The following is a 19,736-nucleotide window of genomic DNA, read 5'->3' as shown; positions in this document are numbered from 1 at the left end:
AGTACAGCCTCAGTCCAGATGGATCAACAGACTTGTTACTTCCGGAGACTTATAGAATAGATCTCCACACCATGACTGACACTTCTGCTAATATTAACTTCAGGTGCAGAATACACACTTGCCTTCTGTGAAAAAAATCACATTTACTTTCCATATATAGTTATTTAGTTATCTTTGATAGAATGCACTGCACCCGGTAAATATTATTTATAGGTGAGATGTCACTTGTGTAATTTAGTTCTTGGAGCCAGAGTGATGGAAAGGTATTTCAGAAACCCCAAACTAGACCCTAACTATCATGAAATCACATCAGTCCATGAAATGCAGAAAAAAATCCCAACAATCCATTTGGTTCTCATTACCTACTACGTATGATGCATTCTGTCATGTTTTATTCAGTTTGTTGCTTTGGACATAGCGGTGGGAATTGTAACCAATGGATGGCTTCTTGGCTGGCCTTCAAGTAATGATATATACATACAAATAAAGCAAACTATATTTCATATACTCTATTATCATATCCCAAGAGCTGCCTTCCTCTTTAACATTTGTCTGTATAAAGGTTCTTAACTTGTACATGCTAATGAATTGTCTGTTCTATATTATATCTGTGTTCTTTATGTTATAAAGAATGAGTAGTCCATAGGAAACAAAAAAAACATGTTAATTGTACTATTGTCATGTACACTCAGGGACCAAACATTGGTCCCCGTATGAAGTGAGGATAGGCAATATTTTAAGAGCATGTCAACACTGGTAAACTGGTGTGGTACTGACGGCTGGACAACAGATTTTTTCTATTTTTGGAGATTAGGGCAAAGAGGCACACATCTTTATTATTAAGAACACATTTAAGGGACTACCTTGCATCACAGCGGATTATTTAATTACAAATCGCATGGGATTTTTAAATGAATACATCTGTACTGGGGTACAAATATCTGTAAAGCCTTCATTGTGGTCCATCTCAGGGACTTCAAGCTCACAAACACACTGGTTGTTCCAATGGTGATTGTTGAAAAATTCATGGGTTTCAATATGTTCTGTTGAGCTGCATCTTCAAGACTGTAGAGTCTCCTGAGTATGTGTTAAATTTAGTTCAATGTTTTATCTATAGGGAGCTACAGACAAGCTCAGCACAAGGTGCACATTGATTTCTGTCTTTACAGATGCTCTTAGCTTAGGGCAGTTGTAACGAAGAGAGCTGGTTTCAGTGCTTTGGATCATCATAGGAGTTGTAGGACCGAGACAGTTGTAGGTCTACCTATTGGCTACCCATATCTTAGACTAGCTCGCCGCTTTCTGTTCTGTCTGTTTGCTGTCTCATGCTGTGAGATGCAGACAACTCCAGCAATTACTAGGCTTCAGGGTTTTTTAAAGACATGGCTGGCTGAACTTTGAACAAATCTTTAGTAGCACTCAGTGGGTCTTTTTGAGATATCTAGTTAAGCAATTAAAACGCACAAGAGCTCGGTTCTCTCACAGGAACAATCTGTGAAGAGTTATGGATGCGTAGTATGATAATAACAAGTAATTATAACATTAAAGTGTTGATGCTACTCGGATTAATGCAAGAAGAAGATTACACATCAAGGTTATTCTATCTTTGGGACATGATAGATAATATGTAAAACTCTGTGGATCAGCTACTACACCCCAGGGACCTGAAACAGGGCCAATTCACTTCAAAATCCAAACAAAATAAAATGTGAAACCATGAAGCACTAACTCTTTTAATCTAGAGCCAAGTGACTTAATCACCAGGTTAAGTATTCCAGACAAATTACAGCTATCATGTGGCTCAATAGTGGCTCAGAAGCCAGTTTAATGTAATAGAAATCACGGCACATGTAACTGGAATATGTCAACTCATAATGAGCGTGTGACCCACAGCTCCTAACGTAAAATTCTGAAAAATAACAAGTTTCTATATTAACTATATAACGCGCAGGAACATCTAAAAAGAAGGCTGGGAGCCTCCAAGGAACGGACGGCAGCTGACAAATATAACTGTTGGTCCTGCCGATTAAATAAGACTGCCGAGAATCTGATGTCAGAATGCAGATCACGTGACCGGAGCGCATTTCGCCTCCTCTTGGCTTTTGTACAGGGTACCTGGTGAACTGCAACACAGAGCTCCCACGTGGCCACTCGGCGACACTCTGAAGCTGAGCACCGGCTGGTGGCTCTTTGGGTGCTACGAAAGACAAACGCACACACACACATATATATACCTCGAGATTGTAAACTCGTTTGAGCATTCGTTGTTTCTGTAAGTCAAATTGTTATTTTGTATACTACTTGTTATGCCCTGTCTACCCATTGTACAGAGCTACAGAATATGATGGTGCTTTATAAAACTATATATATATATATATATATATATATATATATATATATATATATATATAGTAAATGGGTGAAGCCGTATTAGTCCAGTAGATACAATGTCAAAAAACATGCGGCATACTCTGCAATACTCTCTCTATATATACATATATATGACTTATGTCATATAAACAGCATTGCTAGGTTATACAGAACCATAAAATATAGGATTTGGGGCAGCGCAGACTGAATTCATTGTGTTGCTTTGGTCTGATCTTTATTGCAATGTTTTGTTTCTGAATTAACAGCCGATGTACACCATGCATCTGGCTTTTGTTTCTCTGCTGTAACGTTGGGACCTGAAATATTTATTTTCACCGAATGATTCTTTATTTTCAGGATTCTGAGTTTCCCACGGACAGCAGAGTGAACCCTCGCCTGGCACAGTTAAAAGGAAAGGGCAACCAGCTCCTGAAAACCGGATACTCTCAGAGCAGCATAATTAAAGCCCACGAGCTGGCCGTCAGCTGGTAGGAATAACTGTTTATATGTTCCTGGCTTCCTTTACAGAGCACCGGGGCCACTACCAGGCTCGTAAAAGTTGTGGGGGTTGTACATTATATTTCAAAAGGTTTTCTCTAGATGATTACAGGCCCTAGGATATATCTACCATAGTAAATGTCATCGTGGAATTCCCACAAGCGTTTTATTTATTAAAATATTACACGTAAATAACTTAGTAATGATATACAGTAGTCACTAGTTGCCCACTGTGATATAGACTGGCATGCAGCACATTCAGATAACTGTTCTATAATGATTCTATAACGGCATATAAAGGGCCCTTTTTCTTAAAGGGGAACTCCCACCAATTTTTTTTATTAGTAATATTGGAGATATGCTCAAGGAGAAAAAATATTTTCCCACGGGACGTCCCCTTTAAAATTCTGTAATACAGACATTGCACATATACCCACAGAGTATTGAACACCTAATAAATGAAGTTCAGATTTCTATCAATACTGGTCTGTCTAATTTGGGGAAATAAACCATGATATTCGGTACTAGTACTCCTCCTAACAATATCTCTACAAGACATTAGCCAGCTTGCCAGTTTTACTATATACTATGAAGGGCCAAATGTTTTTTATTAGTGCTACTCAACTGTAAAATCACATCATGGTGAAATAAACCACATAGACAGGGTATGATGTCATATCCCAGCATTCAGCAGTGAGGACGTTATCGGGGATGCTGTCCTGGGTCCGGCAGATAGCAGCACCCATTGTGAATATGTAGATGCCTACAGGTAAAAAACATTTCTGAACAAGTGGCTTATGTGAAGCAACAAATGATCTCTACTTTACAGACACTGGATGGCAGTAGAGACTATTTCACATTTTCACAAGAACTCACATGCAATATAGTGTTTATATATACTGTGTATATATATATATATATATATACCGTATTTGCTCGATTATAAGACGACCCCGATTATAAGACGACCCCCCAAAATCAAAATATTAATTTAGGAAAAAAACAAAAAGCCTGAATATAAGACGACCCTATAGGAAAAAAGTTTTACCAGTAAATATTAATTCATGTAAATTATTTTTTCATGTTTAATAAAAGCTATGATTGAGAAAAATATATTTTTTAAATTTCCTTTTATTTGCCAACCTGCCCCCCCCAGTTATGCCACTCTGCCCCCAGAAATGCTTTATACCCCCCTATTTGCCACTCTGCCCCATGATATGCCTTATACCCCTATATGCCACTCTGGCATATAGGGGGTTAAAAGGCATATCATGGGGCTGAGTGGCATATAGGGGGTTAAAATGCATTTCTGGAGGTATATAGGCATATCATGGGGCTGAGTGGCATATAGGGGGTTAAAATGCATTTCTGGAGGTCCAGAAATGCATTTTAACCCCCTATATGCCACTCAGCCCCATGATATGCCTTTTAACCCAGCATGTACTGGCTGCCTTGGCTTGATAGGAGTGTGATTGCTGTTAGCAGTTTGATATAGATATATATCAAACTGCTAACAGCAATCACACTCCTATCAAGCCAAGGCAGCCAGTACATGCTGGAACCTGGGGATGATAGTAGTGGGATTACAGCCTCCCTATGCCATGCTACAACCCCCACCCCCCTTACACATCCATGCTATCACACACAAACACATTTAAATACTCATTCATTCCATTAATCACACATACTTCACACATTAAACACACATTAATCACACATACTTACCCAAAAACCCTCCCCCACCCCCTTACCTGAACTGCAGATCTCTCACTCGCAGACTTCTGCAGGGGACCGGCTGTAGAGCAACTTCTCTGGCCCCGCCCCCAGAGGAGGGAGGGGGAGATAGAGCTCTGTGAGGACGCTGCAAGCTTCCTGTCCTCCTGCTTCTAACAGAAGAGACGCTGCACGCGACCGGTAAGCAGCATGGCGCCAGCAGACATTTTTTGGGGGGTCTGAGAAGACGACCCCGATTATAAGACGAGGGGTATTTTTCAGAGCATTTGCTCTGGAAAAAACCTCGTCTTATAATCGAGCAAATACGGTATATATGCCTCTTACTACCTATTCCCACGTTATATTTGTTTTACATCTGCTACACTGCTACATCTATGACTAACTTTTCAATACATGTACAAATAGGGGTCTTCTTGCATCCTGTATTTTCGAGGATCCTATTTGAATGTTGTGGTTGTGAAATCCAAATAGCTTTCTGCTTGCCCAGTGTTGCCTTATTTAGGAGACCCAATATATATAAATATATATATATATATATATATATATATATATATATATATCTATATATAAATATATATATATATATATATATATATAGATATATATACCGTATATATATATATATATATATATATATATCTATATATATATATCTATCTATATATATATAGATATATATATATATATAGATATATATATATATATATATATATATACAATGTCCTTCACAGAAACATCTCTAAACAGTACACTCAACACAGAATTAATTGAGCACAAAGAATTCGAAACTGCAATATCCACTCCATTGAATTGAATTAGACACAGAGAATTGAAGTGGATTTAGATGACGTTGCATAAAATCTGCATCCATTTCAGTCTGAGAACTGCTTTGTGGATGTGATTTTTTATACTATTCCATTCTCTATTGTCATCAAAAGGAGGCTACAAGAAGGAGTAAAAGAAGATTTTCCATGAGACTAAACAGTAATAGGCATACATAAATATGAGTGTTCGGTATGAATGTGCATTCCAAACAGAGAATAAAGCCTTGATTTGAAGACTGACAGAATATTTTGAAATATAGAAAAAAATGGATAGTTGCAGCTCATCAGTGTTTAGAGAAAGAACTTTAGTTGTAATTTATACTTACAGCCAGCTTAGCAGGACAGTAAATACAGACATAAATGTGCGCAGTATTTAATGGAACCGTCATGCCTACTGTAATTTGTAGTACTTCATATTTTATCATGCATTGAACGTGTATCCTTTCCTATGGCAAAGAATAAAATGTCTTTGTGGTTCCACGGCAACAACATCAGTCTTAATAGCTGAGCCGAGACGCAGTAGGGGAATGCATTGGGGGCATGCGCATGCATGGATGAGCGTCATCAGGGAACACACAGCCGGAGAAGTCACCAAAGAGTATTTCACAGTGAGACGTTGTTAAGATAGCAGGGAAAAAGTAGTCGAACAGTAATGCAAGCATAGTAAAAATACTGTATTCTACAGTATTTTTACTATGTTTGCAAAAATGCCCTTTTAACATGGGAATGTGTGGATTGTCTCCTGGTTCAAAATGTTATGGACAAAGGTGATTTAATTAAGTTTAAATATTCCTTGCTTCTTTTGTTGAACAGTAGCTCTCAAATGTCCATTAGGGTGCCACTATACTATCAAAAAACTTCGACATTTTGAAGAAAATCTCATGGTGCTGCCACAACCACAAGGGATTCTGGGTAGGCGCATGCAAATATGGTCAATAATGATCACCTTTTGCCTCTATATCCACTTTGTACATGGAACCCCATTAAGGACTAAACAGTTGTCCATGAGCAGTGATATGGCTACTGCACCTCTTACCCGAGTTTTGTCTAAAGGCTGTCCTGTACAGCGGGCGATTACTTTCAAGGGATCCATGTATAAAGTGGATATAGAGGCAAAAGGCGATCATTGTTGACCTTATTTGCATGTGCCTACCCAGAATCCCTTGTGATTGTGGTAGCACCATTCTGAGGGAAAAAACAAGCCTTCTGGCTTGTCTGGTATCTGTAGATGAGTGTTTAATAATGCTTCTACTACCTCCTTAATTTTAAGTGGAAGGGTTTTTCACCACCTTTACCCACCATAACGTATATTATTAGTTTAGGTAGGATAAGGAAGCCGTTTTTTGGGGGTGACCGGCACTATCTGCTTGCAGAAAGGATCATAGTTATTGACAATCACTAACTTCTCCTGCTGTGCCTCTGTTTTTGCTGAGATCAATAGAGGGGATCTTAACTAGATCTTCTCAAGAGAAAATTAGCCAGCTTCTGTCTGAGCTGATGGGATGAGATCAGACATTGGTTTGGACAGCAGATCAGTTTTAAAAATATACTCAATTGTTATGTATAAATGTGATGCTGATGCAAAGATTCAAAATAAGTTATAACACCGTGATGACCAACTGATTGTTCCAGCTTATTGGACCATTCCACTGGTTGCTGTGGCGGTAAGACTACTTTTTAAATCCGTACTAGAATCATGTTATTTGCATAAGCCTTGTTTGGAGGGATTCAGAGAAGCATGGGTAACAATTGTTAACAACACATAAAAGCACAGAGTGATTTTTTTTCAAAATAACATTTGACACGGAAAAAAAAAGCAAAGAAGCTTCTGAACATGTATTCAAAACTTTGTCAGATCTTCGTTCAGACCGTGCAAACCCCATTAACGGAAACTTGTTGTGGTTTATCTGAGCATCTACTGTTGGGAAAGAAAAAAAGGAACCAATTTAAGGCTGCTTTTTCCGTGTACACTGCATTTTATTCTTTTGATACTTTTTGTCAGCACCTGTTGCTGAACCCAGACTTTGTTCCATTCTAATGAGATTTTCTGTCGGGATCAGTAGATGCCACAACAGACCCTTAAAACGTTGTGTTCCATGAGATGTTTCTGCACAAAGCATCATGCTACAGTTTGCCAGCAGAGCATTGACTAGGAAAATGTAATCCTAACTAACCCAATCTTTGGTGTCTCGCTTGACTTAAAGATTTTAATATCTGATTGCAGAGACTGAAAAATACCAATATGTTCATACCGTTTTGCCATCTACGCTCCATCTGTTTGCACACAGACAAAATCTTACTGATACATGATGGCCATATTTTATTAACCCTCTTGAATGCTAACAAAACATGCAGGTATTGTGTGGTATTCAGAGCACCCATGGTATTTAGGTATTAGGTATTAGTTAATTGCATAATCCTGCAATATAAAGAAAGTTAAAAAGGGAATGTTTTTTCAGCAATATTGTAAATGTTTGTAGAGTACTTTTTGTGTGTTTAGATTTCAAACTATATAAGCCAAAAACCTAACCTAAAAATTAGGTAAATACAACTTTAGAAGATCAACAACACAACATACTACACCGTGTCATGATTTCTTCAACAAAAATAAAGCCAAAATGGAGAAGCAATGTGTGGGAAAAAATTACACCTGATTCAATAGCTTGTAGAACCACCTTTAGCAGCAATAACTTGAAGTTATTGTTTTCTGTATGATTTAATGAGTCTCTCACATTGTTGTGGGTAATTTTGGTCCACTCTTCTTTACAACGTTGCTTCAGTTAATTGCCATTTGCAGGCATTTTCTTATGCACAGCTCTCTTAAAGATCCCACCACATCATTTCAATCGGGTTGAGGTCTGGACTTTGACTAGGCCATTTCAAAACCTCGATTCTTTTCTTTTTGACCACCATGCTCGCTAATCAGACCGTGATCATCACTGAATAGCGGGAGCACCTAGCTGGACAGTGGGTCTGTGTCTGTTTCATTTAAATCTGAACAGTTGTTATACATGCTACCATTTGCCACAAACACACAGTTATACCATTCACTCATTAATTGTATAAGTCTTACTACATTAGAAATAACCACAATTTCCATGTAGCATTCATAAAAGTGACATCACGAATTTGCAAGTTTACAGTGAGGCTACTAAACTGGCCATTGTAGATAAGTATATTAAAAAAAACAGGCTGTTATGGAAAAGTGGAGCTGTTTTGACGTATACCGTGCAGATAGATATATATCAATATAATAAAATGAATGTATAAAATAAAAATAAAATCAATGTATAAAATATTTCCATAGTTTTCCTATAAACAAGGGCTGGGTTGACCAACTGGCACACTGGGCAAATGCCCTGTGGACTTCTGTTGGACATTGCTTCATAAGCACCCAATCTCCATAAACCCATAAAGTAGAAACAACAGGTGCTCTCCTATATTTTTGCAGGATGATCCATGCTCACAGGACAAGTGTCACAAAAAAGCTAACAATTCTAGTAAGTAGTCAATACATTTCTCTATACTTTCTTCCTGGAAGACTGCCATCTAAATTCCATGTATACAGACATGGTTTCATTGGATGTAAATATTCTGTGTACACAGAACAGTGTCTGTGGGTGCATTTTTTTCTCATCAACAACACAGGGAGAATTATAGTCATTTATTGTAACTGCACTCATAGTCCGGGAAAACTGTCTCTGTGAAAGATGGGAACATTGACCTCTAACCGATGCAGTTCACTTTTGGCAGAAGAACTGTGAACGCTGCTCCTTTATTTGGTTATATGTTTTGGAAACTCCTAAACTGAAAACAGGAACATTTTTGTGAACTCTCCAATGAAGGCTGCCCCACAGGGAAATATCCAACCGTCGAATTGCAGAGAATTAAAGTGTATTTGTCAAGAAGGGGGATATCACACAATTTGATTGGGTTCCCAATTCTTCTCTAATGCTGCAGAGAATCCTGTAATTACCTCGCATGGGAAGAAGAGCATCTGTTCGTGTACACTGTATCAGCGTGAAGAGGAGAAAAAAAAGCAAATAGAAAGGATTTATTGGGATTAACTAAGCTTTACTGGTGGGCTCAATGGACCTTTTTTATCCTCCGTTTTAGAGAAGGATTAGGCCACCATTATATCTAATTATTCCAAGTAACACAATTCATCAGATGCTCAACGTAGACATTATTCCAGCGGCTAAGAAATGAGAATTATTCATGGCAATCAATGGGAAACACTTTTTTCTATTTATTTTATGAAGGGGTGATAATCCATTATTTCCAGTATGTATTGTGTTTCTGGAATCGCATTACTTAGTAAGGTTGAGGCACCTCCCTACAAAGCATACATTGAATAACAACAGCGCTGTTCCTTCAAAGCACTTGTAGGTAATGGGAAAAATGATTTACATTTGCAATGGCTGTTGTACCACATGTGGTACAGTCGATTGTTGTAGCAAATGGTGTATCTTTAATATTTTGTGTCCATATTCTGCCTAGAGAATTATGTATACAAGGTTACTTGAAGGCTTGCCAGGAGAAAGCCACAGAGACAGCCAGGAGAAACGCACAGCACCATGTTTGACGGAAAAACCAAACACAGCGTATCAGCACAAACTCCTCATACCAACTGTCAAGCATGGTGGCGGAGAGGAGGTGATTTTTGCTTGTTTTGCAGCAACAGGACCTGGAAACCTTGCAGTCATTCAGTCGACAATGAACTCCTTTGTATACCAAAGTTTTCTATAGTCAAATGTGAGGCCATCTGTCTGACACCAAAAGCTTGGCCAACATTGGGTCATGCAACAGGACATTGATCCCAAGCACACCAGCAAATCTACAACAGAATGGCTGGGGGGGGATCAAGGTGTTGCAAAGTCCAGACCTCAACCTGATTGAAATGCTGTTGCAGGACCTTAAAGAACTGTGCATAAACAAATGCCCACAAACCTAAATGAAGTGAAAAAAATTGTAAAGAAGAGTGGGCCAAAATTCTTCTGTATGACTGATAAAGTTATACAGAAAATGATTACTTTAAGTTATAGCTGCAAAAGGTTGTTCCTACCAGCTATTGAATGTGTAGGTGTACTTTTTTCACACATGACTTCTCCATTTTGGCTTTATTTTTGTTGAATAAAACATGACATGTAATGTAATGTAATATATTATGTCCTGTGTCATTCGTCTGAGGTTGTATTTACCTACATTTTTAGACTTGCTAAGGAACAGATGATTGTTATTATGTCCTGATATGTAAAACCACAGAATTCAAGGAGGGTATACTTTCTTTTTCATATGACTGTATATATATATATATATATAGATATATATAGATATCTATCTATATCTATCTATCTATCTATCTATCTATCTATCTATCTATCTATCTATCTATATATATATATATATATATATATATATATATATAGATATCTATATATATATATATATATATCAATCAGCCATAACATTATGACACTGACTGACAGGTGAAGTGAATAACACTAATACTGAACATTTCCTCAAAGATGATATGTTTGAAGCAGGAACAATAGGCAATCGTAATCTGAGCGACTTTAACAAGGGCCAAATTGTGATCGCTAGACAACTTGGTCAGAGCATCTCCAAAACTGCAGCTCTTGTGGGGTGTTCTTGGTCTGCAGTTGTCAGTACCTATGCACGGCTCATTGATGCATGTTGGCCCGTGTGGTCAAATCCAACAGGTGAGCTACTGTAGCTCATTTTGCTGAAGAAGTTAATTCTGGTTCTGATAGAAAGGTGTCAGAACACTTTGTTAAGTATGGGGCTGTGTAGCTGCAGACCATTTAGGATGTCCATGCTAACCCTGTCCACTGCCAAAAGTGCCTACAATGGGCACATGAGCATAAGAACTGGCCTACCGAGCAATGGAAGAAGGTGGGCTGATCTGATGAACCACGTTTTCTTCTACATCGCGTGGATTACCAGGTGCGTCGCTTACCTGGAGAATAGATGGCACCAGAAGGCATCCATGGAGGCCCCACCTCACAACATACAGGACTTAAAGGACCTGCTGCTAACGTCTTGGTGCCAGATACCACTGCACACCTTCAAAGGTCTAGAGGATAGTGGGAATGCAGGTTATGATTTATTTCAAAGTCACCAGAATCAGGAATCTGCACTCACTCCCCACAGGAACTCAGGTGCTTAGCTGTGCCAGGAAGGGCCAGCTCCCCAGTAAATCAAAATAGAAAAAGGCTCCAGGCACTCATGGGTTCCATCAGGCAGATTTATTGGAAGAGATGAACAACAACGTTTCGACCTCACGATGAGGTCTTTATCAAGTTGATAAAGACCTCATCGTGAGGTCGAAACGTTGTTGTTCATCTCTTCCAATAAATCTGCCTGATGGAACCCATGAGTGCCTGGAGTCTTTTTCTATTATGATTTATTTCAAAGGCATGAAACTTGCTCTGTGTCATTATTTTTAAAACATGAGCTGTATGTTCCTGTTATCAATGGCATATGTCTAATTGTAAATTGTTATGCTTCATAGGATACAGTTCCACTGTCAGTTCCATATGTTCCATTCCAATAGGTTCTGAAAATGCTATTACGCTGTCAGTCAACTTCATGTGCCTGTTACACCTACCCATGCAATTTGATACATAGTACTCTGGCATTCAAAGGGTTTATGTGCTAATTTCACTGGTGAGATATCTTTGTGGATTTCTTTCGTGTCCCATACTTATTTTTCCTTTCTTTTGCAGTGATCTCATATTTTATAGTTTATCTCAATTACGACCCTAGGTCTCCCAAGTCATCAATCCCCTTACATAATAACTTCATGTCCAGTGTTGCTCCAAGCCATGATTCATTTGTATCTATCATTAAGCTATAGACGTGAACCTAAAAGGAACCTTAGACACGGTTGCTAATAAGAGGCCTGTTAAGCAAGTGCTTGGTTATAACTAGCATTTGCTTGGGTCATTCAATCACCAGCGACAGGCAACTGCAGCTTCTTCTGATGACCATTCCCATCAGCCATCTTCCACCTGGCAGCTGGATTACCTACCCCATGTGTTTTCAAATACACTTTCTTTAACTAGTAAAGTTAGGTAATCTTCATTGTGTATTGATTCTGATGTAGTTTTTTTTGGCTGGAGATTATAGTTCTGTGGCTGCATTCAATGGTATTTTAGTGGCATGTTGAATGAAAGAACAATGATATTAGTACTACGAGCATAAATACAGTTTGTAATCCATTCACTAAGAAGTAACGTGGTCAGTTTGGTTAACCAGACCAGACTTGAACACTCACAGAGCAACTTGTATATTGTGTTATATTCAGTAACTATAAGGTAAGGGCATGCGAGTTAAATGAAAGTGTTCATGTTTTCATCTGAAACCCACAAAATGTAATTATTCCCTGATACTGTCTTCACCCACCCTGTGTGTGGGATGGCCAGGTTGATTTATAATAAAGAAACTATAGGAGACATGGACACCATCCTGTTCCTGGTGGGAGAAAGGGTTACTAATAAACCCTTGGAGCATCTATGCACCCCTGCCCTCAGGTTTGAAATAGTCACATTGGAGGGCCAAGGGGTTACAGGGCAGGGATGAAGGGGTAAGCTAAAATTCTGATTTGATGTAGTAAAGACTGTGCGCTAAAAGGTTATAATACTGTGTATATATATAAATATATATCTATATATATATGTATATATATATATATTAATATTATATACAGCAGTTACATATTTTTATTTCCCAGATTACTCTTTGCAGAGGTGAGATTTAAGTATCCCATGCTGTCGATTTACTTAAAGGGAAACATATACTTACTGGCTGGCGCCCAAGACACTGCAGTTTATATGATGACTACAATCATGCCGAGTACTCGGCTGAAATATTTTGTTCTTTTTTTATTATACACCTGTGAATCACCAGATGGAGCGCAATATGTATGGCAGTAAGTGCATGGACACTGAAAAACTGTGTGTCAAAATGCAGCCTCCAGGGGTTAGTCCAGGTAATAACATTCAGTTGGAATTATTGTAGTAGCATTTTTAACCAAAGCATGATTTTCGTCTTTTTAACTCCATTTATAGATTTTAATCAGTACTGGACTGGAAAGCCCAGGCACTTTAAGGCCAGTGGCTATATGCTAGACTTATAAAGGTCGGAGGGCAATGGTGTTGGGAACTAGCCCACTGGAAGTTTGGCCAATGGCCAGACCAGACCTCCCAAGGTCTGGGGCTAGCCTTTGCCCTATATGTGTCTAGTATAACCCTTCGCGTGACTACTTTGGCCCCAATGAGAGGCCACCCGCCCAGATGACAAAGAACTTTGGATCCCCTACCCTGGGAAGTTAATTGGTACGTTGATTCCATACTTGTTGTCTAATAGAATTACATTCTATGTGTTATATAGCAAATTACATCTGTAATTCCCGTTAAGGAAACCTACAGTAATACCTTCTCCTTACATGTGGCAGATGGAAGACTTCTACCCTTAACCTATACCTACGCTATACAGCAATGTAAGCATGAGTGAGATCAGCATGTGCTGGGCTGCATTGTAAAACTATATGCCTAATGTGTTAATGGCATTTACTTAACTGGCTTTGGCCCAAAATCCCAAACCAATATGATCCAATTTTTCTCGAGTAAGTCTGCATTATATTGATCTCCCAAAGGCCATTTAATACATCGGGCTTAATACGCTTTGTTACGTGCATGAGGCTTTTTTTCCCATTGTAGCTGAATTAGTATTTTATATAGTGAGCTCTGCTGTCAGAATGACTGTAACTGATCTGGATTCTCTCTGTCTCTAATTCAGTCTTTTCAGAACTAGTAGAGGATAACACAGTGAGGGAATTTAAACATGCATGGGGTAGACGAGACAAAGAGGAAAATGGGCAGGTCACATGGGCCGAAAGGTTTTAGAATGTTTTAATAAAATTGGTCTAAACAGTTAAGACACAATAAATGAGCTTTCAGATTCCCGGTAGCTTATAGTAAACATTCCTTTAAACTAAACATACAGAATTTTGACATTTGATGAGAACAAAATGTTTTAGTCCCATAAACTACTATTAATAACTTTACACGTCCCTGTTTGCTTTTTATTTTTGGCATGAACGCAATCAAACACATTTATACTCATCTACTTTGTAACTAAACATTTTCTTTTACATTTGTATTTTGTACAACTGCTTATTAATGTGCTTATAAATCGGGATGGTTTCTGGTAAGCCTATTTCTTGCTTTACAGTTCAGAAACCTGAAGCTATACCTGAAGCCGAACTCATTTCTTCCTTGTCCTGAACTCACCCCTGCAGCCAGTGCTTGTCGGTTTGCTCTAAACTAGGGGGGAATAATATCATAGGAAGACATAACTGTGTCAATCCTATGGTTATTAGTTAACTAGTAGTGGTGGCTCTCATATTTTTTATACAGAAATGTTTGACTTCTAGTACAAAAATGTGTAAAATCAAACAAAAAGCCAATGTAGCTGATCAACTCAACACAATTAACTGATCTCCCTGGCCCATTAACACTATGTACATTATATAGATAGATAGATAGATAGATAGTATTGGATAGCCATGTGGGTATCCTGAATCAAAGACACAACCAAAGACTGATTAACATTTGAGTCTTTAAAACAGGAAACACAAATCAATGTATAGAGAATTAATTTTCCGTATTTATCTTATCTCAGTTTCTGTATTTATCTTTCAATGATCTTTCAGACCCCCCAATCAAGAACTTTTAACAAGAACTGCTTAGAATTTTGAAATGTAAAGTGTTTCATCACAATGACTACATTGATGTAAATGAAAAATGCTAATGAGAGTCATTTGTCTTTATACTTCCGTGTGATTCCAGAAAGTTGTGTTTTTCACACAAAAAAAGCTTTGTATTAACACACGCATGAAGTTACCGGAGCACTGCCCATCACATGCATCGTTCATCTCCTTAATAGTGTAACTTAATTTGAAGCCAAACTATGGACAGTTAAACAGAATACAGATATCCAGACTCACACAGACGTGTTTTGTTGAAATGTGGCTCATTGCCAGAGACGTCTGTAGCAGGTAATGGACTCTCGCAAGATTTGATTTGCTGATAATTGCGTACTTTTTAATTAGATCTGTGAAGCAATTTTCTTGAAAATTACTGGCGATCGTGTTTATTCAAAATACAAATGAATATGATAATACTCCAGACAATATCGCTTTCATCCCTACATTGTCCATTACTCTATCATATCCAGTGCTCTTTTCTAGAATTCTTTTGATGTGTATGTACATAGACCCTGTTTCTGGCGCTGCACAATAAATAAATGTCTGTCACCTTTAGGACCCCATTCATGCTAATTAGGAAGTATTGAACGATGAACAATACAGGCTGAGATAAAGTAGAATGAAAGTTTATATAATAATCAAGACAGTTTCATTGCCCTTGATGGTTCTCATTTTCCATAAAATCAATCCATTTAGATCTGATTTTGGCCTTCAGATGAACATAGTTTTGAAAATTGTTTTATTAAGTTAATACTAGATTGAAACAAAACCTTCATTTATAGTTACAGCTCATCTGTGCTTTTTCCTCCTCCGAGGAATTCTTTGTATAGCTTACAATTAAACCAAAGAGAAAAGCAAATACATTCTCAGTGGAAATTAAAATCACCAGGAACTTAATCCATTTGCTGCCAGGTTGAGAAAATTCTTCTGTGTATTAATGTTGGAATAATGCTGTCTGAGAAAAAAACATTAAGGATTGGAAGAAAGAAATGCATATTTCTAGATATGTCTAAATCAGAGGTGAACAATTCCAGTCCTCGATGGCAACCGACAGGCCTGGATTCTGCCAGAAAACAAGTATTTTAATAAATGTTAATTGAGATACATGTGGTCCAGATGTGATAACCAAATATTGTGCTGAACCTCAGTATTCAGGATAAAGATTCCATCGAACTGTCTACTGTGTGAGTTAATCATAATTTAAAAACCCTATGGAGAGGAATGGGAAGCCATACATGTGCCCCCTGGCTCTCCTATCCCATGTCCAGTGAGATGGGGGTGTTAAAATAAAGATTGGCTATTTGGAGTGTTATGGTGCCCAACAATTCTTCTTTCTGTTTACCCCATGTGGCATGACTGGAAACAGTCCCAGGTCTCGATGGACAGTCCTGATTTTTGGGCACAGTCCAGGTGTCCCAGGTAGCTGGTCGGTTCATCTGATCTCCCCTGTGCCTGTGGCATGTGAAATCAGTGGAGGTCTGTGCTGTTAATAGAAGCAATATCCTGCAAACAAGAGAAACAAATTTGATAATTAACATTTATATAATATATTCTAGATGCAAATATTGATCAGGTAAACTGCATTGTAGGTATTGCTGGTCTATACAAAAGGAACATTAAATAAAACCATGGGTATGCCTGTCTCGTTTCCTAATGTAATGTATACAGCTCTTTGTTCAACTCCCATAAACTTAATCATATATATATTGTAGTTTATGCTTTGACCCGAGGCTTAAATTTGTTTTTTATTAGACTTGTTAGATTTAAAATAAAGAAATATATGGAGCAATATATGGGCAGTAAGACAATAAAACTTGCTAGCTTTTCAACTTATACCAAGTTATTTCATTATAATGGATGTCTCAATTTCTTTTGTCTCTCGGTTTAGCATTGCTTTGGATAGCCTGAGTGTGTCTGTGCAATCAGACTTTTTATTTGGAAAGGTGTCCTTCAATCATATTGTTATATCCTGTAAAGTAAATGGAGTGTATTCTTTGGATTCTGTATGACTTGAAGGGGTATTTAATGTGTGAGATCCTAAGCAAAAATCAAATCTTGCCGTTTTTCTGGTAGAAATGCCAAAAGTTACAATAGGGCCTTTCCACTTTGCATAACAAATACCAGGGATATTGTAGATTATTGATGGTGTGATACCTCTCAGCTTCCACAATAATATTCAGAATCAAGAATGGGATTAAGATCTTTTTTCCAGGATAGAAAGCTGTGATTAATTCCAAAAAGCAATATTGTGCTTGGTCAGACACCCAGTACAAGTAAGGGAAATGTATTTATGGGAACTAGTAGAGGTGGATGATGCAGTAAATGTCCGGTATGACCATACCTGGGAAGTTTGACCCTGAGCTTTGGAAGAAGCCCTGCTTCCCCGAATGTCCAGTAAATGTATTTTATTCTACGAGCAGTGGAGTGTCATTTGGCTGAGCCCATTCCCCACCGACTTCCCAATCATTCTCCCCCACTAAAAGCGGCTGGGGGCTAGTCACCTTATATGCAATTTACCTGGTTCCTTCACAAAGTCCCTCCCTGAGACATGTGGGTAACCGACTGTAGTAAGGTACCTCTTAGGGCACTTTAAGAGCAGCAGGGACAGTAGGAGACCCAATATGTTTCCAGGCTTTTATTGCACCAAATCAATCAAACAAACACACAAAGAAAAGCCTACTCCTATTTAGGAGGCTTACTAAACAGTATACTTCCCTGACTAACAATGAACTGGCCAGCTAAACTGGTTTCCAGCATAAAATAGAACAGAATATACGTCAAACGGATTCCCTGGGATAAACTGCTCTTTCCAATCTCCAACTTACATAGACGCCATCTTTCACCCTGTCACACTACCCAGAGAAGTTCCCAGGTATATGACCCTAGGCTGAGCTTTATCTAGTTCTGAGCTGAGTACAGTAGACCTCACCAAAACTGTTCCCCAAGCATACCAGTCCAGTCATAGGTATTACAACAGCGGTTCCTGTATTTCTAAAAAAACACATAAATACATACACACAATTCACATACCATTCTGCTGGGTTACATTCTATTTTGTTTTAATAAAAAAAAATCAAAACTCATTGCCTCATTTAATTCATTCTGTTGTGACCTTTCTTTACCTTTACATCCTTTCCTTCATCTCATCTGTGTTTCCGTTTCATCCACTTCATGCCCAATAGTTTATTCCATTTTGTTTTGTATTCTACTGTTTAACGTTTTCCTCTCTTTTTCGTCCATTCTTCTTCCTACAAATTTTACCCTCTGATTTCTCTTCTACACCCCTGACGCTCACACAGAGTATTTTTTAGCAAACATATTACACCAATAAAGTTTAATAGATCAGGGACACTAGATTATTGATCCGGAAATGATGGACGTTTTAAAATTTCAGCAGTTTAACTTTACTGCCACATTTCTAAACCACAACGGCATCTTAGTCATTTATAAAGCTCCTCTGCCATACATTTGTTATGTAAACCGCTAATCTTTACAAAACTAAGTAGCATAAGAACATTGTTCTCGTGGAAAGGACTGGTGGTTCAAAACACCTCCATCACTTTTAGGTTTAAGTCAAACAACCTCAATTCTGCAGGGAACACAGTGGGAGCCGGGTAAAATACACTTACAGGGTAAATCAATTCATTTAGTCATGAAAATGCGACAAATAGTACTTTTACAGTAAAAAAAAAATATACAGTTATGGTAAAATGTAACTCACCTACGCAGCTTTAAGCATCATTCAAATGTATTTTTTAAACACGTGCTCTGCTTTATTCTGGAGAAACGGCGTCCAGTGGCATTTGGTGGCAAAGATTGTACAGACAATACTCCTGTGAGTTGACACCACCTTCTCGTATTACGTGGATTAAAACAATGTACTGATTTTTTGCTGGCTAGCATTGGATATTATATCTTTTTATTCTGGCATCATTAACCCTATTTTATGAAAGGCTTGTGACCATGGGAGATGTCTGTCACATTGAATAAGTCCAATGATATGGTATGATATGGTATGCAACATGGCTGGACCTTCTCTTTAAGTGATATATACAGTCCCCATGGTCCAATAATAGAGCAGTTAGTGTAGTCAGTGGGGATGGTTATTGCAGGAGACCGGAGACGTGGTGGCCATTGCAGGAGACTGTGGGTAGGAGCATGGGAGCATGCGCATTGCAGGAGACCGAGAGGAGGATGCGGAGATGGTGTATCATATGGTGTATCATGTGTGGGTATACATTTCTCAGAGCTAACCTTTTTGATTATTATATTAACCTGTTAATCTTTATGCATCCCATCCAGGTTCTCAAACTATTCTGTCTGGCTTCTGAATTCAAAAGCCTGTATGCAATGGCTGCCTATTTTGTTTGATAATGCACCTTAAATATGGTATGTGGCTTACAGAGCTGAACAGAGCTATAATCAATATAATCTAGTGAATACAATTGAAGACGGTCCTTCTACTAATATCACATATATAGTAGAACATTGGTTTTGGTCATGTTGAGTAATCAGCG

At 38.2% G+C, this 19,736-nt stretch overlaps 1 protein-coding gene across 2 annotated transcripts in view; it reads left to right on the top strand.

Annotated features, from left to right (window-relative positions):
• The window catches only part of SPAG16 (sperm associated antigen 16), a 290,439-nt gene that overhangs the window by 48,140 nt on the left and 222,563 nt on the right, over positions 1-19,736 (top strand). For both annotated transcript variants that reach the window (XM_053470842.1, XM_053470840.1), the window contains exon 10: positions 2,728-2,858. In XM_053470842.1, the coding sequence (XP_053326817.1) occupies positions 2,728-2,858 (131 nt within the window). The remainder of the gene's footprint in view (positions 1-2,727; positions 2,859-19,736) is intronic.

Source organism: Spea bombifrons, chromosome 7, assembly GCF_027358695.1.
Source record: "Spea bombifrons isolate aSpeBom1 chromosome 7, aSpeBom1.2.pri, whole genome shotgun sequence".
NCBI lineage: Eukaryota > Metazoa > Chordata > Amphibia > Anura > Pelobatidae > Spea > Spea bombifrons.
The sequence above is the reverse complement of the archived record's forward strand: the minus strand, read 5'-3'. Positions and strand labels throughout refer to the sequence as shown.